The 27,047-nt window shown below is 37.5% G+C and overlaps 1 protein-coding gene across 1 annotated transcript; it reads left to right on the top strand.

The window, feature by feature from the left end:
- Window positions 1-1,296: 1,296 nt before the first annotated feature.
- On the top strand, window positions 1,297-22,761 carry LOC136252176 (plexin-2-like). Its single transcript, XM_066044567.1, has 14 exons — window positions 1,297-1,693; window positions 1,904-2,055; window positions 12,792-12,897; window positions 12,950-13,066; window positions 13,121-13,331; window positions 13,384-13,568; window positions 13,625-13,773; window positions 13,824-13,947; window positions 14,015-14,154; window positions 17,676-17,843; window positions 17,891-18,006; window positions 18,070-18,354; window positions 21,706-21,861; window positions 22,495-22,761. The coding sequence occupies exons 6-11, from the start codon at window positions 13,452-13,454 to the stop codon at window positions 17,904-17,906; spliced, it is 714 nt and encodes a 237-aa protein (XP_065900639.1). The 5' UTR covers window positions 1,297-1,693; window positions 1,904-2,055; window positions 12,792-12,897; window positions 12,950-13,066; window positions 13,121-13,331; window positions 13,384-13,451; the 3' UTR covers window positions 17,907-18,006; window positions 18,070-18,354; window positions 21,706-21,861; window positions 22,495-22,761.
- Window positions 22,762-27,047: the final 4,286 nt, after the last annotated feature.

The raw sequence follows: 27,047 nt of genomic DNA, 5'->3' as shown, positions 1-27,047 counted from the left end.
GGCACTCTGCTTTCATTTATTTTCGGGGAAGGGGCTAGTCTCGCTTAGCGGTTTCTGTACTGATTCAGTGAAGATTGAGCTAGCTAGGTATATACCTCTATAGAGCAATCATATTTTGGTCTGATTAGCTATTCTATTCTCTAGAGCTGAGATGTATTTTGCTTTACTGTAATTAGATGCAAACCTACACTAGCTGTTAAAACTGAGGTGGTCATAGCACACTTAACCAGCAGCACACTTAACCAGCAGTACACCCTTGGGGTGCAGGCACACTTTCAGGATATAGTGTGTGAAGCACACAAGACAAGCAGTGTGACCGTATATTGGTGTAGATGGCATCCTATATCATTTAGAGGTAGTATAGGATGTATAGAAAAGCATCAATTTTATTGAATTTATGTGCTATAAATAAACTTAAGCCATTACACAGACACACTACAATAAAATGTGTATTTGTGCATAATTATGTGGTATGCTCTATAAATGTGCCGTACATAGCATGCACTCCTGTGGTGTATGTGATATGTAGGAGATGATTGTCCACATTTGTCCATTAGTTAGCAAATGTGAACCATCATCTCCTACACATCATATACTCTGCCTAAGTATGTGATGTGTGTGTGTGTGTGATATGCACAAAAACACATTTTATTGTAGTGACAGTTCAAGTCGGTGTACAAAGCCGGTATGTTTGTATCAATAAAGTAACCAATTTGCATTAACCAAGAGTAAATTTACTCTTGATTAACATTAACTCATAGAATTTCCATTAGATTAATCCAGTCAACAGCAAAGAGATGAAAAAGATGATCAATGGGGGCCCATATATATCTTAAGGTAGCCTCAGTCGAGTGAAATTAAACCCACAATCAAATTCCAGGCTTGGTGATATAGGTTTTACCTATATACATTTTAAAACAACGTTGAAGTATAGATTTGAAAGCAGTAAGTTGTTGACTGACTAATAGTGCATGTTGTGTACTGTTTGTAGATTGTTGAAATTCCAGGAATGTTACGTCAATTGTGAAACTGCAGATGATGTAATATTTTACAATAATACTATGATGAGTGGTCGACTTTGATAATAAAACTGTCACATTCTACCCTTCCACTCCTGAATGTACAAGTGCTTTCTTCTCCACAGTGGAAATGCCATTATACTTTGAAAGTACATAAGCTGGTATACCAGTACTGTATGTTCTTTAGAGTAGTCGAGTTAATTATCTAGCTGTTGCATAGCAACCACATACACTGAAACCGTATTGTACCAATTTTAATTTTTGTTTCTTCTTCAGGTAGCAAAGAGATTTAACTGTAGAGAAAGCAATATTCCAGTTTGCAAATTAATGTAAATCTGGCTGTAGCATAGCATTATTATTATATAGCATAATTAATTGCATGTGCAATAAATTCTTTTTAAACTGAATCTTTGCTGTTGAATGAGGCATGCACATTGCCTACTGAGATGAAGTAGGAAAACATAACATGGCAGAGATTTTATGGTGAGTTTATGAGTTCTAATGAATATTTCAGTAACGAATGTATATTATCTAGCATTGTTTAATTGTTAAGTGTGTTGTAGCCAGTCACTGGATGGGACAATGTGTTTAGCTACTCTTATCTGAATGTATATATACTCTTTCAGGTGATGGCAAGGCTAGAAGACACTGAGAAAAGGCATAATACGCATATGGTACGTACCATACGCGTATGCCTATACCGTACGCGTATGGTACGGAAAATCGTACCGTACGCGTATGGTATGTACCATACACGTATGGTACATGCCATACGCGTACGGTACAAAATACGCATATGGTATAGTACATGTCCAAATGATATCACACTCTTAGCTGAACAGATTCGAGCAGATTAAATTACTATCTCATCTATTATTGTTTAGTGAAAGATAACAGGAGATTGTGCAGCAACCTCAGGAACTATTCACTACCAGTTTGGAAGTTGATATACTTGCGCTGAACGTATGAACGCATCTGATACCTGATACCTTGAAATGCATGAACGCATCTGATACCTTCGCTTAGCTGAGTTTATGTACGTATGTATATACATACAATTTACAATACACGCACAAACTTTAACAAGCATGCTAGCTAATAATTTATATCTCAATGGGTCAATGTCCATATCACTTTGCTAACTCAGGTAGACAGTCTCAAAGACAGTTGCACTATAAGTTATATTATATATAAGTGTGGAATCTATGTGTAAAATCTAATTGTGTGGTATCTTTGATATCATATTATTCCACATTTGCTGAAGTCAACTACACCATTGATATGCTGAAGTTCCTGTACACAATTATCGAGACAATTATGCAGTCCAACTGTCAGCAGTTGCAAGAGATGTCTAAATAATGATATAGCTAAAATGTACACAACTTGCATGGACATGGCAAAACATGATGATTTTAGACATATTATTTGATGCATACAGTACTGTAATACAGCTATACATGTGCGGCATGAAAAGCTAGGGCAAAGTAGTAGTTAATAATAGTATAATTAAGCTTTGCCAACTCTAGTGTGAGATTTACTGAGCTTATGTGCGCATGCAGGGCTATTTGATGTGATTGAATGCTTTAGCTACAGTGACCAGCACTGAAGTAGTTTGTTATGTCACTATCTTGGTTGCTCAGTACAAATGAAGTATGTACAACTCAAGATCTAGGCATTTTCTCATCACTACTGAGATCACTACAAGGAGAGCTAGCTCTTAGTCATGATTACTTACTATGTGAGGTAACTGTATAGATGCATTGGGAACAGTTCCATTAACTATAGGCTAACTTGCTACATGTCAGCGGGCAAAGCCGCCAATTTAACTAGGTAAATTAGCCACATATACTAAGCTCTATTGCTGGTAGTATGCAGTATTGCAATAGCTAAAGAGTAGCCTCTTCAGTAGACTCGTACCTCGACTCATACCAGGCACAGAACACGGCTCCACAGCACTACAACATAGTATTTAAAAGTATTTCAAATCTTAACTGAAATCTTTTCAAATCTCAGTCAAAATCTTGAATCTTTCTTAAGATTTCTCAAATCTAAGTACTGCGTTACGGACCCCTCGACTTTGCCTGAGGTTTGTTGAGACTGTCTTTGAAACCACGTTGTCAGGAACAAGGAAGAGAGTAGTGTAACAGATATTTAGGTAGTGCAGGTTAGTTTGATCCGTGCTGGGCGAGTTATGCGGGCTGATAATTGCATGGGCACAAGGATCTTAACACTTCTGAAAAGTGCGATAGACAACGTTTATCTAATCCAAAACAGCCAAGCTGTAAAAAAAAGTGTGCGGCCCTCAAAAAGGCTATGGTGAAAAAAGATGTGAAATCCAAGGTGGCAGCCAAGAAATGGTTGTGATGGTAGGTTAATGGTAAAAATTTTAATAATGACAATTCAGGTGAATTACTGTGCCGCTTGGTCTTGGCACAAAATTCACCTGAATTGTCGTTATTAAAATTTTTACCGTTAACCTACCATCACAGCCATTTCTTGGCCGCCACCTTGGATTTCACATCTTTTTTTCACCATAGCCTTTTTGAGGGCCGCACACTTTTTTTTACTGCTTGGCTGTTATGGATTAGATTTCACTCCTTTTTGTATTTGTATACCCCAAAGCCGGCCTATGGCCAGCTTTGGGGCATTTTAAACCTTTTTTTTTTTTCTTTTCTACAGGAAGAAGAAGAGATGAAACAGATAAATACTTTAAATATTTCTGATTTTATCAATAAATGTACAAATTATATATATAATACATATATTTATTACAGAACTCTACATGGTGGTTTCTTTGTAACTGAACATTCTACAACGTGACTTCTTCTAGCTGCTCTCTCTACAGGGTGAATTGTTTGTAGCTGAACGATCTACAAGGTAACTCCTTCTAGCTGATCTCTCTACAGGGTGATTTGTTTGTAGTTGAACTATCTACAAGGCAACTTTTTCTCGCTGATCTTTCTACAGGGTGATTCGTTTGCAGCTGAACTCTCTACAGGTTAAATTGTTTCTAGCTGAACTCTCTACAGGGTGGTTTGTTTGCAGCCGAACTCTATACATAGTGGTTTCTTTGTAACTGAACTCTCTACAAGGTGACTTCTTCTAGCTGATCTCTCTACAGGGTGATTTGTTTGTAGCTGAACTCTACAAAGTAACTTCTTCTAGCTGATCTCTCTACAGGATCACTTGTTTGTAGCTGAATTCTGTACAGGTGATTTGTTTGCAGCTGAACTCTCTACATGATGGTTTCTTTGTCTCTACAAGGTAACTTCTTCTAGCTGATCTCTCTACAGGGTGATTTGTTTGTAGCTGAATTCTTTGCAGGGTGATTTGTTTGCAGCTGAACTCTCTACATGGTGGTTTCTTTGTAGCTGAACTCTCTACAAGGTGACTTCTTCTAGCTGATCTCTCTACAGGGTGATTTGTTTGTAGCTGAACTCTCCACAAGGTAATTTCTTCTAGTTGATCTCTGTACAGGGTGAATTTTTTGTAGCTAAACTCTCTACAAGGTAACTTCTTCTAGCTGATCTCTGTAATTTGTTTATAGCTGAACTCTCTACAGGTGATTTGTTCGTGGCTACACTCTCTACATGATGGTTTCTTTGTAGCTGAACTCTCTACAAAGTAACTTCTTCTAGGTGATCTCTCTACAGGGCAATTTGTTTGTAGCTGAATTTTTTACATGGTGATTTGTTTGCAGCTGAACTCTCTACATGGTGGTTTCTTTGTAGCTGAACTCTCTACAAGGTGACTTCTTCTAGCTGATCTTTCTACAGGGTGATTTGTTTGTAGCTGAACTATCTACAAGGTAACTTCTTGTAACTGATCTCTCTACAGGGTGATTTGTTTGTAGCTGAACTATCTACAATAAAACTTCTTCTAACTGATCTCTGAACAGGGTGAATTGTTTGTAGCTGAACTCTCTGCAAGAAAACTTCTTCTAACTGATCTCTGAGCAGGGTGAATTGTTTATAGCTGAACTCTCTACAAGGTAACTTCTACTAGCTGATGTCTCTACAAGGTCACTAGTTTGTAGCTGAACTCTCTTCTTTGTAACTGAACTCTCTACAAGGTGACTTCTTCTAGCTGATCTCTCTACAGGGTGATTTGTTTGTAGCTGAACTATCTACAAGGTAACTTCTAGCTGATCACTCTACAGGGTGATTTCTTTGTAGCTGAATTCTCTACATGGTGATTTCTTTGTAACTGAACTCTCTACAAGTTAACTTCTTCTAGCTGATCTTTCTACAGGGTGATTTGTTTGTAGCTGAACTCTCTACAAGAAAACTTCTTCTAACTGATCTCTGAACAGGGTGAATTGTTTGTAGCTGAACTCTCTACAAGGTAACTTCTACTAGCTGATGTCTCTACAAGGTCACTAGTTTGTAGCTGAACTCTCTACATGGTGGTTTCTTTGTAACTGAACTCTCTACAAGGTGACTTCTTCTAGCTGATCTTTCTACAGGGTGATTAGTTTGTAGCTGAATTTTTTACAGGGTGATTTGTTTGCAGCTGAACTCTCTACATGGTGATTTCTTTGTAGCTGAACTCTCTACAAGGTTATTTCTTCTAGCTGATCTTTCTACAGGGTGATTTGTTTGTAGCTGAACTATCTACAAGGTAACTTCTTTTACCTGATCTTTCTACAGGGTGATTGTTTGTAGCTGAACTATCTACAAGGTAACTTCTTCTACCTGATCTTTCTACAGGGTGATTTGTTTGTAGCTGAATTCTGTATAGGTGATTTGTTTACAGCTGAGCTCTTTACAGAATGGTTTCTTTGTAGCTGAATTTTCTACAACGTAACTTCTTCTAGCTGATCTCTTGAATTCTCTTCAGGGTGACTGCTCTAATAGGGTGACTGCTCTATTAGAGTATCTCGATCTTGCACTTGCTACACCAAGTTGGATTTCGTGTTATAACTCTGTGGCTTTAAGTCTGATTCTTTTACACCATTGAAGAGCCTTTCTAAGATGATTACTCCATCTGTACAGTGATTTTCAAAGCATTACCCTAAGCGGTTTTTCTGGTAGGCGTGACAAGTAGTCGTTTTTTTATTAGCTAATCTTGATTGCATAATTGTTACACACTGTTGGTTTTTTCGTTGTATCTTCCTGGTTTTTAGCTCAATTTCTTTCAAACCACAAAAGGTTTGAGGTTCAATAGTTAACCTATTCACCCACCGATTTTCAGCTTCTTCCCATACGCGGTTTACCCTGTAGGCGTGACAACATATTGGTGTTATTCAGGGGCGGATCCAGGAGCTGGCAAGGGGAGGGGCACAAACAGGGTAAGTTGTAGGTGGTTGGGGAGAGCCATATTCTCTAGTTCAGTGCTGCATTTTTGAAGCAGCAAATAATCACCTCTTAGTAGTGTCTCACTGCTGGTTTTTGCTATTTTGGCCTTGTAAGATGGTTGTGAAGTCTTAAAAGCTGCTTGAAAGGCTCCGAATGTCTCAAACAGCAACACGATAATTATTTTTGGAGGCGCTTAGTACGCACGAAGGTGCTGGATGACTATTTCACGGCTAGTTTGACTTTGGTTTGCTTTGGTTTCAGGTGAATTTGTAATAAATGCTAGTAAAATGTGCATATTTTCATGAGTTGATAAACTGATCTTGGTCTGACAAAGTTTCGTAGCTATTTTAATCAGAAGCATGGCTGGCTCCTCCATGAGGGGGGGGGGCATTTGCCCCAAATGCCCCATCCTGGATCCGCCATTGTTATTGTTCGTAAATAATCGCTCATAACTCTTTGCCTGTTTATCGTATTCTAGCCAAAGTTGGTACCAAGATGCACCTTTACACCCCCCTTCTGTGTGCAAAATTTCAAGGCAATCGGATATGGCGTTCGCGTTTTATAGCAGTTTTTGTAAGTGTGTGACAAGAGGAAGAAAAATAAGAAGAAGAAGAGGAAGAAGAAGAAAAAACGAAGAAACTAAGCCAATTTTTGAAGTCGCATATCTCGGGAACGCTTGAAGCGATTTCGCTCATATTTGGAATGTGGAGTGCTGAAGTTGGAGGGCATGTCCACAGCAAAAAATTGGCTTGTTTCATCAAGGCAGCACAGAGCTACGGAGGTCCGAAAATAGCGTTTTCTTTCTTCCTGTCAATATACTCACGGGTGTTGCGCGCCGGCTTCTTGGGCCGCACGACACACTACCATTTGTCTTGATATTCGACAAATTGACATACAATGGTTCTCATTCTTTCTTACTGAAGTATTGTTTAGTGACAATGGCTTTCTCGAGTTTAGCCCAAACTAACAGCCGTTTTATCCTTTTAACTTTGGTAAAACCAACCTGACAATTCCTTCATCACAAGATTGGGCAGAGTTTTCCTCTGTGCCCACTGTTTGAGCATTTATTATTGATTTATATTATTATCAAAGCTACTAGCTACCTTTTAAACCAACCTGATGCCCAAGTGATGTTTTCATCATGTTTCCCAACTTCTGATCTATGTCCTGAGTAAGTTTCATGCCGAATGGAGCACCAGAAGCCAAGTTGCAGCCTCTTGAAGGTGCTCCGGCACTGAATTTGCCCCACTTTTTGCCCCGCGGAAGTTGCAGTTATGCATCTAATTTTGTGATGTAAAAGTTATCGCTCTATTGGACCAGGGTAAAAGTTTTACTGCTATATTTAGAGGTTGTAGCGTTTGTATATCTTAGTATCTTAATAAATAATCCTCCATGATCACTAATCACTAATAGTACAGTGAAAACTGGTCATTATTCAGGTACGGACAAAATTTTCTGACCTAGCTTATTAAGGAGGTGGCTGCATTTTGCGGCCTTAAAATGGTAAGAAGCATGCTGTTCTAACTGGCTATAGAGATGGATTTAGTGTGAACAGCATATGAGACAGTGAATACTGGCAGCAAGGTGGCAGCCAATCTGTTAGAGCACCAAAGGCACTGCTTCAGACATCTGAAGTGCAAATTACCATATAGCGCAAAAGCTTAATGGGGGAAATTTTGACGAATTTGATGATTTGCATTTCAATTCGTCAAAATTTTTCCCCCCGAAATTTTACATTTATTTTATTTTTCAATACATTATTGAACCATTTCATCAAAATCTTAATTGTCAAATATTTCTGTTATATGGTAATTTATTGTTTCGCCAGCTATTCTACCAGCAGTGATTGAGGCTGCTGAGAATGTTACATGCATTTTTTTAAAAACTTAGACAAAAAACCTAAGAAAACGAAAAACAATTTGCCTCAGCTGGACCTAACTCGCTATCAAAAATAACCCTCAGAACAACTACCACAAACCTCACTCAACTTTCAAACACTTTTAAGCAGTATTACCTAGGTTCTATCAAGCGAAGTATGGCAGTACCACATCTCCAGAATAATTTAGACAACAAATCATTGCTATAACCCTGCAATAATCGCTATACGTATTTTTGTAAAAAGCAATGCTGGTAAAAATTTAGTAAAATGTCACAATAGGCCCTCAAAAATATGCTTTAACTACCCTGTAAAAAAAGTAAGCTTGATTGACTATTGTTATTTTTAACGGCAAAGAATGCATTGTAGAGCAACAGTTACCTAGCACATGCGAACTATTATTTCCTGGGAAATATAAACCACAACAGCTGTGAATATATTTATTAGCTTGTTATCAATGCTTATTGCTTGTTCTCTCTTGTGTCCTGTCACTGTTTAGTAGCACTGTGTATCAGCTGGTCTGGAATTGACAGGTAAGCTGCAAACTAGTATTACAACATAACCTACAATACTATTAACTTTAGCATGGGAAGCAACAAAAACTCCAAAGGCTCCCATGCTTGTAGGGGAAATATGGCAAGAAGAAGGTTCCTACAAGAAGAATGACACAGTGGATGTTACAAGCCATGATGGTAGTAGAATTGTTAACCTGAACAAACTCTAGGAGCATTTGCAAGCAATTAGTCAACATGCAGCCACTTGCTAGTCATGCGCAGATAATGCTCTCTTTGGCAACCAGGCCATCATACTGGTGGGTGTGAAGGATCATCGCGGGTTGTGTTCCATCTTTAGTTCCCAGTGCGCTGGCTGCCCTGAGGAGTTTTAATTTACAACATCATCAAGAGTGCAGGGCATAAGTGGAGGTCACTACTGGGGGTGTAATCGGGGGCAGATGGCTACAAGGGGAGGACATGCACCACTGACAGAGTCAATGGCAGCACTTGGAGTACCTTCTTTGATGAAGAAAGCCTTTATAGCAATTGAGAAACGAATTGAAGACTGGTGGCAGACTCTGCTCAATGAATCAATGAAGCAGGCTAGTGAAGAAGAAAAAGCTATTGCTTTCTCCAAAGACAACAGCAATGATATACCTGGCATCACGGTGATTGTAGATAACATTTGGAGCAAAAGTGCTTATAAGTATTCATATAATGCTGAGTCTGGTGTTGGAATCATTACTGGCAAGGAGACTAGGAACATTATGTATATGGGAGTGAGGAAGTAGTACTGTGCAGTATGCCACAATGCAACTGATGGCACTGTACCTGAACATACTTTAATTTGCTTCTTAAACTGGGACCAGTCCTTGTCTGCTATGGAGCCTGACATCATCATTGAAGGATTCTGCCAGTCAGTAAACCCAATGTGCCTCCGTTACACAGAGTTTGTTGGTGACAGTGACAGCTCAGTATATCCTACCCTTGTCCTAGTAGTACCATATGGTAGCTCCATTAAGAAGTTGGAATGTAAAGTATGAAGTGTTTCGTGGAACACTGGAGCACTTTGTCCAGCATAAGCCATCCTATAAGGGTAGAGGTAAACTGGATGAACCCATGAGAAAACGATTTACCACATCAGCTTGTAGTGCCATTATCATGAGGAATCAGGAGCCCAACAAGGTGCAAGCTGTGAAGAAACTTCAGCAAGATTTGGGTAGCATTCCATTGCACTGCTTTGGCTGCCACTCCAAGTGTAGCCCCAAAACTGTACAAAAGAATAATGAACAACAACAACCACAACAACAACAGACACAACAACATCAACAAGAAGATAACAATGGAGGTTTAGCCACCAGCACATCACAAGATATAACTGATGACACAATTAACAACACAGGTATCAAATATTGCAACTGTACAAGTACAACAATATCTCTTATACCCAGATACCATCACTAGCCAAGTGCAGGCATGGGTTGATGCCACAGACAGTAAGGGTCTAGATGACACCAGGGGTATTCCAAACATACAACCGGGAACAAATGATTTGTGATATTCAACGAGCCAATAAGGCCAGTTCTATTGAGTTTGCTACAGTTATGATGATGATGAAGTTGTAGTCTGGCTTACCAAAAGGAAGAGGAGAATCACATCATCCATTGTCTGTTCCACTGCTGAAGTGAAGATCTATCACACCTGTAGGTCGTATGGTACACCAGAGTCTAGTCTAACTACAGTCTCATTTGGAGTGGCCTTACCCAAAAAAATAATGTAAATATAATAATATTACGTATTATATGTGGAAAAACGATCCAAATCGCGCATTAGAAGTTTCAAAATAAACGGTTTTAAAGAATTCAAGTTAGCATAACTTGCCAAGGATAGCAAGCACGCGTATGAAATTTACACAAGCTGCATCATTCTATTACCTTTCAGACCACGTCCAGTACTTGTAGCTGCTTGTAGAGTTTCCCGCCAAATAAGATAGAAAATCTGAGCAGTTGTACAAGCGAAGTAGTATCACAAGTGCTCACAAAGGGGTGGAGGGTGGCGGGGTGGGCAAGGGATAGACCTCAAAATGGAGGCAGACCACGATTGGAGTCCAGACACGAGATTACAGGGCTGTGCTGGCTCCTTAGTGGCTGTTATGTAGCAAATCAACACAAAAAATGTCTGACCAACATTACGAGGCTGTCTACCAGTAAACCAGTGATTCTTGCCAAGACAGGTCCTTCACAAGACCGGAAATCACCATTCAAGCTCTACACACCACCCAGAAAAGACGTCTGTTGAAACCAGCCTCAAGTAGTTTGAGTGGTAGTGAGGGTCAAAACAATTAGTGCGATAGTGTAGCTATCCACTGGAGGTGTTAGTTTGATTTTGCCTGATATGCGATTTGGATCAGTTTTGTAAAATCTGGTCACATATTACTTTGTGTCCTAAGCTGTCATGTGTGAAACTACCACTTTATCATGTGACATGATTGCATTGTTGGACAATGTGCAAATCTTGGTTATAAGTAAGGAGCTAGTGAATAAACTTCATTCAGTAAGGTTCATTACTTCGTTGTGGCTAGGCATTACTCAGTGGATTACTAACGAGATTAGTAACTCCGTTACTTTGTAGTAATAATATCAGACTCATTACAGTAACTATTACTTAGGTAACGCGTTACATTTGTAAGTAAAGTAACTTGAGTTGCATTACCTGTTTTTATAGCGTATTTCATTATATTACTTAGTTACCACAAAAATAATAATTATTACGTAACACATTACCTCCAACACTGCCAACAATCAATATCCAGTGTGGTCTAACTGTGTACACAGCTCACAGCTTACCAATGGCTGGTAGTTACTCCTGATGGCTAGGTTACTGATCCAGAAGCTTCACCAAGTGATGCATGGACTGGTCAAGTTCAAGAACCTGTATAGCTACAGAGAGCTTGCTGTGAGCGATGCCATTGCTGCCAAGAAGTGTGACTGTTTGAGTATTGATAATACTTGCATCCTACTGAAGCACAGTCACAGTTATTATTATCAAGTAGAGATGGCGATATACTGCACCAATACACGATGGTGCTTCGTATCACTGTTGATTTCCATTGTGAACGGGTGGAGTACAATGAATCATTCTACTCTGTGGTTATACCAACTTTAAGATGCTTCTACATTATGGTAATCCTGCCCGAACTTTCTCTCAATGGAAAATCTATCCGGGAACCGAAGGATTGGATCAAGGATGAAGATACCTTTGTTCAAGACATCGAGCAGCTTGTCACTTGAAAGAAACACACCCACTATAACATCATGCATGTACCCAATTAGTTTCGTTTGCTACAATGTACATTAAAACAACCAATAAACACTCTTACTTTGTTACTTTGAATAAGGTTGAAACAACGAGACATATAATATGCATTTTCTTGTACCATGTAGTCATTCATGTGCAAATGCTATGTATGTAAGTAATTTATACTTGCGAACAAAAAGTTATTTCTGGAACTTGAGGGTATCCTGTAACCTTAAGGTTGGGAAATACTAAAATAAATTCTTGTTGCTATAGCTAAGTATTAAATGAATATTTACTTATACTTAGGCACCAGCCTATTATGCTGGCATAAGTTTGAGCATAATAGGTGCCTGAAAGCATCAAGCATAATGGTAGCATAATAGACAGAATAATTGTCATACTGTAAGCAAAAATACATGCCACAGAAAAAGGTTGACTTACAATAATGGAACAGTTGATGCCACTGATATGACATGACTGTTATTATAGTTTACAATGTAGCCAAATTCTTAATGCATAACGAGTACTGTAACATTTCAGTTGTTCATAAGCCAAAGTTTATCATTATCCATTAGAAAGTAACAAAACATTGGAACTGTAGCAAAAAGTTTGAGCATAATTATGAGCATAATAGGCAAAAATTTTTGAGCACTGCAGCATAGCACAATAGGCTAAATTAAAAGCATAATAGGCTAAATTAAAAGCATAATAGGCTGGTGCCTGCTTATACTAGTTAGAAAGTGCATTGCATAATTATATGTCCATATAAATAATAAACTTAATGTGAACTCTGTGTCATTTTCACCAGTTGCAGCTCCTGTTTATCATCTACTAACTTGTGTGGATGGTGTTTATATGATAAGAAGTGTACCTCATCCAGTGACCAGTGTAGAGTAGTAACTGATTGGATCAATGTTAGTAGTACTAGTATTGTATCAGTGATGTACTAATAGTTATCTCATTTAGACTAGAGATAACACTAATGCATCATGTCCACTAATCCTTAATACCACTATTGGATATCAGCAACCAGTTGGAGTGTCACGTAGCTTGTCAATAAAAACTGAGAACTTACCACCTCCTGTAAGATATGTTGCATGTGTTGTCAACACTGTATTTGTTGTTTTATCTAAACAGAATTCAGACTATACATACCAGTGTGTGATACAATATGATGGATCACAGTCTGTTTTACAAGCTGAATATACAGGACCTGATGGTTTAGTGTGTGTACCAGTAGCAAGTGATTTCTCTGGTGTTGACTATGTGAGTAATGGTAGTGTGATTATAAGGTGGACTGGACCAGATGTACTGTATGATCTGGAGACTGAAATTGATCATCTAAATGGTAAGTGATGCTAACCACACTGTACAAGTATGATGAATATTCACTATCATAGTAATACTATATGATTGTTCTGCTTTGGCTGGAGGGTGTTCATCGTGTTTGTCAGTATCAAACACATTAATGCTTGACTGTGGATGGTGTAACAGTTTAACAAGTTGTGTAATAATGGAGTCTTGTTCTGATGGTAGTACATTTACTACTATCAGTAGTACTTGTCCTTTACCACAGATCACTATGGTATGTACCATACTACAATGTGGCAGGTAGTTAATAATGATATATTAATGGAACAGGTTAATCCTAACTCTGGTCCATATCAAGGAGGAACTGATGTAACAATTAGTGGAACAGATTTGGGAGTTGTAGTTGATGACATTGTCTTCATTTTCATTGGAGGATCACCATGTATGATAAATAGGGATAGCTATCAACCAGGTGAACGGTGAGCTTTTATTGGTGTATGTAATATAGTGATAAAGTAGAACTTTGTAGATTCAGGTGTACTACAACAGAACATACGATATTATCACCTTCCTATCCTAGTCTAATATTTATAGTGATAAAACGTGTTGGAACAACAGCATTTACTAGTTTGCCTAATGGATTTAGATATGCTGTAAGTTTAATTGCTTGTAAACATTCTTTGTTTGTGTTGTAATAACCTATTCATAATTTTATTTTAGAATGTTAGCATTACTGGATTTTATCCTGAAGTGATCCCAATATCAGGAAATAGAATGATCACCATTACTGGTATAAATTTTGACATCAGTAATACGTCACTTGTAACTGTGGAGCTAGCAGAAACAGCCTGTCATATTAAGTATGTTGGCTACATTTCAAGTACTGCATATATAGTAGAAAAATATAATGTCCTTCAAACCATTATAGTTAAAATCAACATAGAAATAATAAATTATATATATATATATATAATACCATGGCCACGAGGGAAGCCCGAGGACAAAGGCATATATATCAGGCAAATCCCTAGTAACCATGGTATAAGTAATATCCACGCAAAAACAGCTAAGCTGTATAAGAAGGGTGCGGCCTTCAAAAAGCCTAGGTGAAAAAAGCTGTGAAATCAAAGGTGGTGGCCAGTATATGTTGGTGGCTATAGCTAGTAGCATGTAAGCAGTATTAAAGAGAGATAGCTACTGCTAGATTTGCATGAAGACAGAATGTAAAAAATTTTAGGGGACTAGATGTTGAAATGATGCAGATGTACCTTTTATGGATGCATATATAATACATCAGTGGTTGCACTTGTATTGGGGTATTTGCCCTCAGACCTTGGGCTGTTGGGCATACATATCAGGTAAAGCCCTCATGCCAGTGTTACAACTATTACATGTATTATGTGTTGTACCACTACTGTAATTATGTACACATTGGCTTAGTATCATCATACATGTGCATAATTCTTATCTGCAAAATTGAATAATTTTGTAGAGAAAGCACCAAGGAGACATTTCAAAGAAATAACAATGGTCAATATAATTTTTCACCAGTACCATAGTTAGTACAATAATCTTGGGACATGTCACACTCACATTCAAGCAGTTATGACTAAAAGTGTATTGAAGAGAGTAACAGCCAATGTGCCTAACAAAAGTGTTGAATAATGCTACCAAAAACCAATAAACACCAGTCTAGTGGTCCAGTCCAGTGTTTGTACCTTCCCTAATTTTCTTTTATAAAAACTCAAGCTGAAATTGGTCGTAGGAATTTATTATTGGTCACATGATGAAAGCCATGGATCTGACTTTCCTACTGCGCTCAGACGGAAGTGATTTGTCACCCTTGTCATGCTATGAGTCGATAAACATTTGTTGAAGGTGTGAAATAGTGCTATAGCATATTCAGAAGTAGTTCATTGCATTTTGAATGCAGACCATGCCCAAGTAACACAAGATCACCACTCTACAGTAAAGTTTACCCCTTCAGATGTGTTGTAAACAGTATGTAACATGATGCAGCAGCTTTAATACTTGCAAAATTGCTAAATTGAACTTATCTATGATACCCTTAGGACTTGCCCGTTCATGTCTCTGCTCCATACACTTTAGTGTGGGCATTCAAAGGTACTGCTTGAGGTTTAACTTGCATATTGTGCAGGCAATATCATGGGAACGTGGTTTGCTCATGGCCTTGATGTCCAACCAGTTCAAAGATATGATATGCTTTGACTGAGGGACATGGAGTGTTTAATTATGGAGTTAGTGTACATAGTTGCTACGTTTCAACTAGTTGACAATTACTTAATGATGAATGATCCGTAAAATATGCGTTTGGGCAATGCACATATGCATATTTCTACCCACCACATGTCAACCATTGAGCAGGCCACGGAACAACACCAAGAAAGTAACTAGGTGGGTAACTTATAGTCCTAACTGCTTAATTTAAAACAATAACTTATTGCTGTCCCAATAGTGAAGTTAGTAGGCTTAATTTAGTACAAAATGCTAAAACTAAAAAAAAAAACTAGATCCCACAATTGCAATTTTTCTGTTGCTGCGTGTGAAGCATAATTATGAATAACGTTCTAATCGCTCTTAGCCCACACTATTAAGCCACTATTGATCATGAGATTATAGGGTGAGTATTCTTCAGTTGTTTCGCCTAGCAGATGAGTGTGCCTAGAGTAATGTATACCACAACTGCGCTAGGTTTTGCTGATATGTACTCCCTTAGCCCTCATACCTCAGGTGTATATATCAGTAAAATCCCTCACAGCCGTAGTATAACTGTTACATAAACTTTTGCTATGAGGTGGAGTACACTTATATACACATCAACTCCAAAGTCAGAGGAAGTTCCAATGACTGAGAAGGAGGGGTGTGTATATATATAAATGTAATACACCGAAGTGAGCCATGGTCCATATATACCATGTGTCTAAATTAACCCACGCTACACAACATACTAACAACCCATATGCACACAAACTAACCTAAAGGTCCACTGAAATGGAAAAAATTTACTTGCCATTTTACTAGGTCGTTTGTATCATGCAATGTACAAAAACAGTTCAATTATGTTGTTATAAAGATATAATAAGCCAGAAAGTCTAGTTACGTCACATTGTGACGTAAGACAAAGAACCGGAAGTACTGTTATTGCACACTTTACAATGGGAAAGGAGATAAAAAGTGAAAGCCGTATACGTAGAAAGTTACGAGGTATAAAACTTTTGTAGATAAAAACCAATGGCAAGATTCAGAGGTAAATTTCCGTAGCTAGGTAGTTACTAACTTATAGCTAATTATTTGCATATTTGCTGGATTTGGAGGAAAATTTTTGTAGGTGAAAGGTGATCTACAAAATCTATGAAAATTTTCCACCTCAAAAATTTTAACTTATATGGAGTCTAATGTGCTAGTGGCAATACCAAGCTCTCCTTTTCAATGTTGTAGTGTTCCAAGATTGCTGCTGGAAAACAATAGTGGAGTTGTTGCCTGTAGCTCAGTCTGTAGTACTTTACACTAACAAAGTTCACGCTTCATTATGCTTCTCTAAAGTGAGATTAGTTTGGTTTGTTTACAAAACTGGGATAGCAGACCATGAAACAAACAATGGTATCAATGTTACACTTTCCTGAGTCACTTCTCCACCTGGCAGGGATAAATATCTCGTGCATATCTTGCCAGTGGTGCTGTCACAATTGTTTTCATCATGTTTGTATTGGACACTTAAGTGTATTCAAAAACATCCAAAAAATAAATTTGACTTACTTCATCTTATAATGATCAATTTCACCATAGCAGACAGTATCTGTGCCTTTTAATTATCTGATACCTCTACCAGAGTCTACCCCACAATCGCCTGCAAGCCAATAAAACAACCACCCTGATGAAACAGCCTTATGCATCTTGGCCAGAACAGTCATAGACATGTACAAATCATGATAGCGTATAAGAATAAACTGAACCAACCAGTCAGTACCTTTAAAGATTATTAAAGTAGGGATGCAAGCAATAGAAAAGCATTGAAACAAGCGACATACTGGATTGATTACGGTGAACAAATTGTAATTTTAGACAGAGCACCAATGTGGTTTGTTGCACTATCACCGTGTGTCTTATTTCACTACTTTTTTATTGCTTGCATATCAACCCCTTTCATAACATTTTAAATGCACTATAGTTGCTTTGTATGTGTGTGACAAATTCCACTCATTATTCCCATAAATATTTAACCCCTCGACTTCAAAAATTTACCGTGGACTCTGTAAGGTGTGAATGGATTTGCTTGTTAAATCAAACTACATATTGTACAGTAATTTAACACACTTAAGGTAACACTTGCTATATCATACTTTTGTTATAATGATCATAGATCAATAAGTCATGACTCACTGCAGTGTGTAGCTGGGGAGAGAAGAAGGCGTAGTGCTGGTCCAGTAGTCTTAAGAATAGATGATACTGAAATTATGTCTGAAGACAATTTTGAATATGTGGATAATCCTCAAGTGTTTTCCTTGAGAAACAATGAAGTTATTAAAAGGTTTAGGATGTTTGTCATGATGGTATGTTTACACTCAGTTTTTGCAGTGGAGGTGTTGGTTGATCTGATATTTAAAGGAAAGCAACTTAACATAATTCCAACTGACTTAGTCATTGAAATCATTGATAGGTTTACTGGTGACTCAGTGATGAATTACACTACAGTATGTGTATACTTTAGTAATCCAAGTACGTATTGTTATGTGAATTTTTTAACAAATACGTAGCAATGCAAAAATGAAGTCCATAATAATGATTCCATAACATTGAGCTGTTTACCATATGAGCACAGAAAAACATTATCATGCCCATTTCCTGGTATTTCTTCTGAATTATTTGATGGTTTGAAGAATGGAATGCTGAATCTAACATACAGTCTAGTTGCAACCGGCGTACCTAATTTATCAGATCTTCATTTACGCCCACCACTACAACTTACTGTTGTGGATGATCCTCAGTTTGAGAATTTTGGTACGGTTGAGTATTCATCTGACTTATTGGTGAAAATTACGGTGAGTATATATCTTACAAATGTGTACATAGTTGCTATTTTCATTGATATGCTATAAGAACATTCATAGTTTAGAATTTATTAAACCAGCAGAAAGGGGGGGAGATCTGGGGGTGCTCCAGCACTCCAAATTATAGGTGAATTGCACACAAACTCTGTCAGATAAGATTGAGATACTCTAATAGAGCAGTCACCCCAATAGACAGTTACCATTATGCAATAGTCAAACATGTAGTAATAAATAGTATTTAATTAGCTGATAAGGCCACTAAAATTCAATCTACTGACACTTAATTTTCATAACTTTCCTGTGGGGAGGCATGCCCTAAAATTAGCATGCTGGGTGTGCTCACCAATACTACCTACAAGAATTTTTGGTACCCCCAAACTCTAACACTCTTATAAAATTCAAGTAGTTTCTAACTACAACTCATCTAGTTTTGTATGGAAAGATGTGCCAGAACTCCAATGACATTTCTCTAGTGAAAAGTTTCTTAACAGCAGCAACACAAGATGTATAGTATAGTATAGCATTGCATTGTATGTACATCTAGCCACACAAAAACAGCCAAGCTGTGAAAAAAATGGTGCAGCCTTAAAAAGCCTGGGTGAAAAAAGTTGTGAAATCAAAGGTGGTGGCCAAGAAATGACTGCAATGATGTTAATGCTAAAAAATTTTAATAATGGCTGTGCATTATTAGCATTAACATCATTGCAGCCATTTCTTGGCCACCACCTATGATTTCACAACTTTTTTCACCCAGGCTTTTTAAGGCCGCACCATTTTTTTCACAGCTTGGCTGTTTTTATGTGGATTTCACTTCTTTTTGTACTTTATAAGGCCCCAAAACCAGCCTATGGCTGACTTTGAGGTTTTTTTTAACTCAAATTTCTCCTTTTCTATGTAGATACAATGATGATTATTGAAGACAGACTTATAAATGTATTTCATTGCATGATTTAATTCAGTATTCGATAATATTATTGTAATACTCTAATAGAGTGCACATTTTTTGAAGACTTCTAATAGAACATGCATGGGATGTTTTAGAACAATCTAGTACTTCTATTGGTAGATCTATGAAATTACAAACGTTTGATTATAAGCAGATTTCAAACAGAAATTTCATTAATATAAAGCACAAATTAAGTGAGGTGATCAGCCAAGGTAGCAGTGGTTCAGTGGTGAAGGATGCAAGTGTTAGGTATGGAGGTCCCTGGCTCAAACTCTGGTAAGTGCTTTTTTTGACTTTTTTGCACACCTTTTTTACCCTGCAATGACTGCTCTATTAGAGTGTCTCAATCCCACGATTTTACACTTGCTTGGTTTTTGCTTTATAACTTTGTCGCTGTAACTCTATTGCTATTCAAACTATCAAAAGGCACTGCTACAATGATCAGCCTATCTACACACCAATTTTCAAGTTATTTCTATACTCGGTTTACCCTGTAGCTGTGACAGACGTTTGATTTTTTTTTTTACATTCATAAACGCTCATAACTCCTTGAATATTCCTCAGATTCACAACAAACTTGGTACGTGAATCCACTATTACACACTCTTCATTTGTGCCAAAGATCGAGTTATACATTTGCATTTTATAACAACTTTTGCAAAGTGTTAAAAAAGAAATCAAAGCCCCCGTAGCCCCCATGTAGCATAAGAAGAAATTAAAATGAAATTTTGAACATCCATATCTCGCAAATGGTTGTTGCAAATTTAATCAAATTTGCTGTGTGGTGTACCCTACGTGGGGGACAGCTACAATGCAAAAATTGTGTGCTTTGGAGAAGGGGTCATGGAGCTATGCACACATGAAAAAGCTGTTTTCTTTCTTCCTGTTAATATACTCATGGTGTGGTCGCCAGCTTTCTTGACCGCATGACACACTACCATTTGTCTTGATCTATGAGCAATTACAAGTTGGTACATAAAGATCAAGTTGAGCATGAAAGTGCACAGATCGTTATAATACCTTTCTCTTCCTGTGTAGCACATCTGTAAATAATTCATTACTCATAAGAAAAATTGCACTGCTAATCTTGAGAATCATTTTATTGATCATGAAAAATCGATGGATCCAACTGCGGCTTGTAGTCCATTAGAAGAGTAATGCAAGTTTATTGTATAGTCTGACAACTGAATGATAATACTTTCAATGCCACCTTGTCGTATTATTTTAAGTGATTAACCAATAGAATTAGTATTTTTCAAAGTCTGTTGACAAAATATTTATTTGACTGGCTAATCTAGTATGGCATGATTCTATTGGAAACACATTTACAATTAACAATTAATTTAATATTTCCATGGTGATAGATACTCATAGAATAGCAACTGCTTAGCAATGATTATTAGGTAATCATTGCTAAGACAAATGTCACATTTTAGTGCCAAAACTGTAATCGTTGTTAACCTTTTACATTAAATATCTCATTCTTAGTAACAGTTTCTATGGTTGTCGAATTATATTATAGTAGGATGGCTAGTTGGGATTGATTCATAGTTCTTGTATTAGCAGGAAGGAACTAGTGCTTAGCATTATTTTACTATTTTCTGTTTACAATGCTCACACTATTAATCCCAAAAGCCACAGCTAGTCATCCTATTGCACCAATGCTCTTACTATCCACATTCACCTGACCATTTAATGTTCACAATCTGCCTCAGTATAGCACTCATTTGAAAACGTTTTATAAAACTTCTTCTATGTGTTTCTGCACAGCTACAGTAACAAAAGCAATAGCCATGTACTGATACATTACGCTTCTACCTTCCTAACAGTCTTCCAAACTAACAACTATTCAATTCTACAGTGTATTTTCGTGTCTAGGAAAAGAAGAAAATGATTCATGAATAATGTAACAGCTATACGTAATTTTGGGAATAATAGGTAATGGAAATAATTAAGTTATATTCCAGAATAATTGGATAAGCTACAGGTGCAAAATTGCAAGCAGCATAATGGAAAAATCTTTAGGATACACCACAGAAACAGTGCAAGCCTAAAACAGTTTAAAAGATAAAGAGATACTCTAATAAAATACTCTGACAGGTACTTACTCTAATAAAGCAGTTGACTTCAAATCTATTATAGTAGTCACTTTTATAAGAACCCTCACTAATATGCTTATGTTTAGCACAAATTTCAGGAATGATAAATAATAAAAGATTTCCAGAAAGAATAGTTAGAAGCTTTAAAAGCATAATAGACTCCGGCCTAGCTGTATGCTGGTATATGTAATTGCATCAAAGTGATAATTATTCATGCGTCTGCATCATAGGAAAATATGTACAGTAGCAAATAATAGGTAAATAATGTATAACTTATGTGTATCTTATTTACATTAGGGTAGCCTAAGAGGTGTTCAATGCAATGCAATACCATGTGATACCCTAATGGTGATTGTGGGAGGTGTGCAAGGTGCAGAGTGTCAAATTGTAAACGTTACTCCATTCTCTCTGTTTTGCATACCACTCCCACTAACAGGAACTATGCCAGTTACGGTTAGTGTACCTGTGCTCTATATTGTGCGTATACATAAACTCTATTATTGTGTGTGTGTGTGTGTGTGTGTGTGTGTGTGTGTGTGTGTGTGTGTGTGTGTGTGTGTGTGTGTGTTGTGGATATCCTATAGGCACTAAAGCACTAATACACCTTATTCTTAGGGATAGGTCAATTAAATGTTGATTTTTTTCTATTTTTCTGCATTTCTATTTACATATTTTGGTCACAAATTATCTGTTTATTGAAAACTTTTGGCTCATAGTTATAATTTCACTGAGTAGTGACTGTTCTATTAGAGTATCTTGATCTTCACTTGCTCTATAAGCTATGTATTGGTGACAATATCTGATTGTGTGACTGTTCCATTAGATAATCTCAATGTACAAAGTATATGTTCTTCAGTGTCCGCTTCACAAAACTTTTACTCACCTATTAGCCATACATTTCACTGTCAAATTCAACTCATCCCTAAAATTAGTTTCTTACAAAACCATTTGTATGAACTGGTTTTGTGAATTTTAACTATTGGGAGTTACAGCCCATCATAGTTGAAATTCACAAAGTTATCTTATATAGTCACAAAGTTACCTCCATATTTACTAATAAATGCTGTAATTCTTAAACACATGCAGGTACATGTTGGTCAGTACCTTAAATACACAGTTGGAAATATCGATTATGGCACAATGGATGAAGGAGACAGGAAATGCTAAATCCTTATGCCTTGAACTTTGTGAACATGAGCATATTTGTTCCATACATAAACATTGTGAACCATTACTCAGCATACACTACACTTTAAATGCTTTTTTCATGCATACAGTAAAATTCATGGACACAATACTTTTTAACAGTTTAGTTGCAAAGAAAATTGAGTGCGTGGAAATATATGCATGTTATCTGTATGTATGCATTTGGGATTTGACGTGTAGCTTCTGAGCTATAGGTGGTCATTGCTGCAATGATTGCATATTGAAAGTGAACTACATACGTAGTTTGCACATGTTGAATACGTCTGAATTAATGTGAATGTTGTTATACACGTAGCTTAGTCCTAGTAATGATTGTAATATTGTTTTGCTGGGATAGAGGTACTGAAAGCCTGTAGCTATGTATTGTTAGAAGCTTTGGTATTGCTGAACTTTTTCTCTCCCATTAGTCTATGTTGCTGTAAAAGTGTTAGTACATTACATAAGAAGTAAATGTGATATATAATTTTTATAAACATCATCCAACTTGTGATCTGTGAAACTAGATAATTCAGACAGTCATATTAAATGCAGAAATCAATCCCAGACCAGCAACAACTTGATTCTCTGGAAACATGTAGTCTAGGCATGTTCCAGCAGACGCTTGTATGCGTACAGTCAATTTGCGTAACTATTAGGAGTGGATTGAACCTAATCAAACATACAGTACATATGTGACCCAATTTTGGAAAACCGTCCTTTTGGGCACATGCAAAATTTGCAGGAAAACTCAATAGAAAATTTCAGCAATTTTTTAAAAATTAATTTTTTTTACACTTTTGGGTGAAGCAACTATTAAGCCTTCTTCCTGTGAAATTTCACACCCAAAACTTCTTTCTGCTAGGAGATATGGATGATTTTATCAGACCATGTAGTGATTTCACAATGCGTGGGACATCAATTAACTTACAAATGGGGTGATTTGTTCAGGTGCTAGAATGGTTAAAACTAAGTCTTAGACAATGATACATGGAATTTAATTGAAGAAAAGGACCTGGAACACTTGATATAATATTTTTAGACTGTAGAAATGGAATTATTTGTAAACAAAGTGATTTAATTGTCACAATTTGTCACACTTAATGACTCACAGAATTCAATGCATTAATATGAAAAGTTACTTTGTAATGTTTTAGACAGTAAATTGACCATATCTCTGGAACCCTTCAAGATATTAAGCTGAAATTTTGACACAAGATATATAGATAAACATCCAGTGCCTCATTGTAGCTACAAAAGTGAAAATTGACCAATGTGCCAAAAGGGATGTTTTCTAAAATTGGGTCACATATTATTAATATTGTGCAAACTTGATGTGAGTTATTGTATCTATAAAACTATGATTTTTGATGCGTACGAAGTGTATAAGTAAGCAAGTATGTAACTCACAGTAAAACTCTTATACTGATACTGACTGATGCTAACTTTGTATCTACTCTGTCTTTACTCTATTTTAAACAATAATGGACCACTGGTAGGACCGGCAATCTGTTTTCTCTCAATCTAGGCAGAATTGAAAGAGAGGTCCAAAGATGGAATGAATACCAAGTAAGACAGAGTAAATTTGACAGTCAGTATTGGTGCCTCTCACAACCATTACAACATAACTACATTTTGTGCATTAGTATAATGTGAAAATAGGGAATTTGGACACATAAAACTTGCCTACTTCTTCAAAATTTATGGCTTGTAACTTTTTGTGCCATTAAGTTATGGTATTGCAGTTTTCAGCACTTACTAAACGATTATAATACTACAAGTTACAGAATACTAATATAGTCAGGTCACATATATGTGACCGGATTTGCACAAAGTGGTCTTCCACACATATCCAATTGTATGAACTTGGAAGACCATAACTTTGTGTTCAAGGAAGATATATACCTGCAATTTTCACCATCCGTTAACCTATGGTGGTGCACACTACTGACCAAATTTCAAGGCAATAACTTTTCCCAAACTGAAGTAATCAATTGTCAAAGTTGGTATATTGGATGTGTGTGGAAGACCCCTTTCAGTTCGCAAATCCAGTCACATATATAGACCATCTCAAGATAGTTTATTGAGTTTCAGCAAATAACTATACATAAAGTAGTCTACAAGTTGATTGGTAGAGAGTGTAGACAATTCCATAATTTATTCATCCTAGGAATTGCAAAAACTTTACGTGTAGACACTTTACTATTATCTTTATAGGGAATTTATTCAAATTATCTCCCAGCTCTATTTTGCACAACACCTACAATGTAGCCTTTGAGTAGCTTTAACATGTGAAATAAGAATGAGATTGAGTCGGTTGGGGGACCATTGATATGCTCGACCACAATTCTAGCCAAAATTTCATGATCTGAGCTATGTACATATGAATTGCATTTTGTCCTTTCTGCACCTTTCAAACATAACATCTTTAAACAGGCTGTAGGACCAGGTGTCCTACAGACCTTCAACATGCACTTGTGCTGCAAAGTGAAAATCTTACATTAATTCATTAATGCATAGTGGCTACCAGATACTATAAGGTGATAGAGACTGGGTAGAGTTGGAATTTGATCGGCATGCATATGCAGTGTAGGGATGTAGCCCATAATGCAAATAATTAGTTAACACAGTAACAAAATAGATTAATTTTATTCATTATGATTATAGACTTATTTTGCATGTCTGGTCAATCCCCCCCCCCCCCCCAAAAAAAATCATGTTGATTGTTCCTGCATGTGTTGATGTGTATACCCAACCTATAATGTAATATAATTTTTCATGTAGTGTGTAAAACACACACGTTGTATTAAACATTGTTATTAACTGTGCTCTAGGGTAATGATGTCTCAAAACCTCACAATTGCTAACCTCCAACTTGTGTGTAATATGGGCATATGGTCCAGCTACTGCAGCTAGATTGTGAAAGAAATAAAATTGATCTGTGTAAAAGAATAAAATTATACAACTGCTATACTACACCAAACAATCACTGATTGCCTTATTAGATTTTTACCGATTGTTCTATTAGAGTATTTTGAGTGATGATATCCACAGTTAGCAAAACTGAACCAGCTGAGCTGTATCAAGACACACGGTAGTGTGTCGTGCGGCCAAGAAAGCCGGCGACCACACCGTGAGTATATTTACAGGAAGAAAGAAAACATGTGTGCATACCTCCATGGCCCCTTCTCCAAAGCACACCATTTTTGCATTATAGCTGTCCCCCAAGTAGGGTACGCCACACAGAAAATTTTATTAAATTCGCAACAGCCATTTGCGAGATATGGGCGTTCAAAATTTCGTTTTAATTTCTTCATTTTTTTCTTCTTACGCCGTATGGGGGCTTCGATTTCTTTTCGCACACTTAGCAAAAATTACTACAAGGGGGTGTCACGTCGGCTCACGCTGTAGGTAGATCTGCGACCGCGGTCAAAGTCTTGACCGGGGAAAATTTCACCTTGACCCTTGACTTGCAGCGTTTATCGTCTTTGACCTGTGACTTGAGAGTTTCTTGTCGAACTTTTGACCCCCACTTATTTCTCTATTTTCCTACACGCACCTGCGCTTGTAACCTAGTATAATATTTTCTTAATGCGTGCTACCAGCAGCTGGGAGAGAAAAGTTATCAAAATTACGGCGAAACGCCTGTTGGAGCTTTAAAACATCTTCTTGGAGATCTGTCATGCCATAACCGGTCCCCCCATAATCGGTCCCCCCGGACCTGTTATGGCTGCCGCAGGTGGTCCCCCCGGACCATCTATGGCGCTTTAGTTGGTCCGGCCGGACCATCCACGGCGCCATAGTTGGTCCCCCCTTGCCACAGTTGGTCCCCCATGCTAACAATGAATGGCCGGCCGGACCATTTGCAGCAGCAACTATTTGGTCCGACCTATGGCCCAAGCTATGGCCAACATTCTTGCCACGACTGCCCCGTCGAACTGATGCATCTTTTCTCAGCATTCCCAGCTAGCTAACTTTTTGTAGAGAACAGCATCATCCATGAGTCGCCATTCTTGGCTTATTTCAAGGGGAGACCAACTATGGCGCCATGAATGGTCCGGCCGGACCAACTAAAGCGCCATAGATGGTCCGGGCATAGGACCACCTATGGCAGCTATAACAGGTCCAGGGGACCGATTATAGGGGTCTGGTTGTGGCATGACACTCCTCTCCCACCCATCCCCCAGCTCAGTCACTCAGTGGCATAGTGACTCCCTCTTCCCTTGCCACAACTAGCTATGCCCTTCGTGTTGCTATTCAAGCTAGTATATATAGCAATAGCCAGATCATCCAAGGTGCCATTGTTGTCCCAGCCTTTGTCACAACTATGCCCTTCATTAGTGGTAATGGCAGGTCCATACAGAGTTGGTCCCCCTTGCTACAATAGCAAACAACCTCTGATTAGTTTATCTAAGGATGCATGTATTCTCCTGGTATCTGCCGGCAACTTGTTACTG

This window comes from Dysidea avara, chromosome 4 (genome assembly GCF_963678975.1).
Source record: "Dysidea avara chromosome 4, odDysAvar1.4, whole genome shotgun sequence".
In the NCBI taxonomy this organism is placed as follows: Eukaryota; Metazoa; Porifera; class Demospongiae; order Dictyoceratida; family Dysideidae; genus Dysidea; species Dysidea avara.
This window is presented reverse-complemented; position numbering and strand designations above follow the sequence as displayed.

Bases quoted from the DNA above. Each gene is read 5' to 3' on its own strand.
- LOC136252176 (XM_066044567.1), top strand. From the start codon at position 13,452: ATGCTTGACTGTGGATGGTGTAACAGTTTAACAAGTTGTGTAATAATG. The intron at 13,569-13,624 runs GTATGTACCATA...TTAATGGAACAG, and splicing joins CTTTACCACAGATCACTATG to GTTAATCCTAACTCTGGTCC. The intron at 13,774-13,823 runs GTGAGCTTTTAT...AGAACTTTGTAG, and splicing joins AGCTATCAACCAGGTGAACG to ATTCAGGTGTACTACAACAG.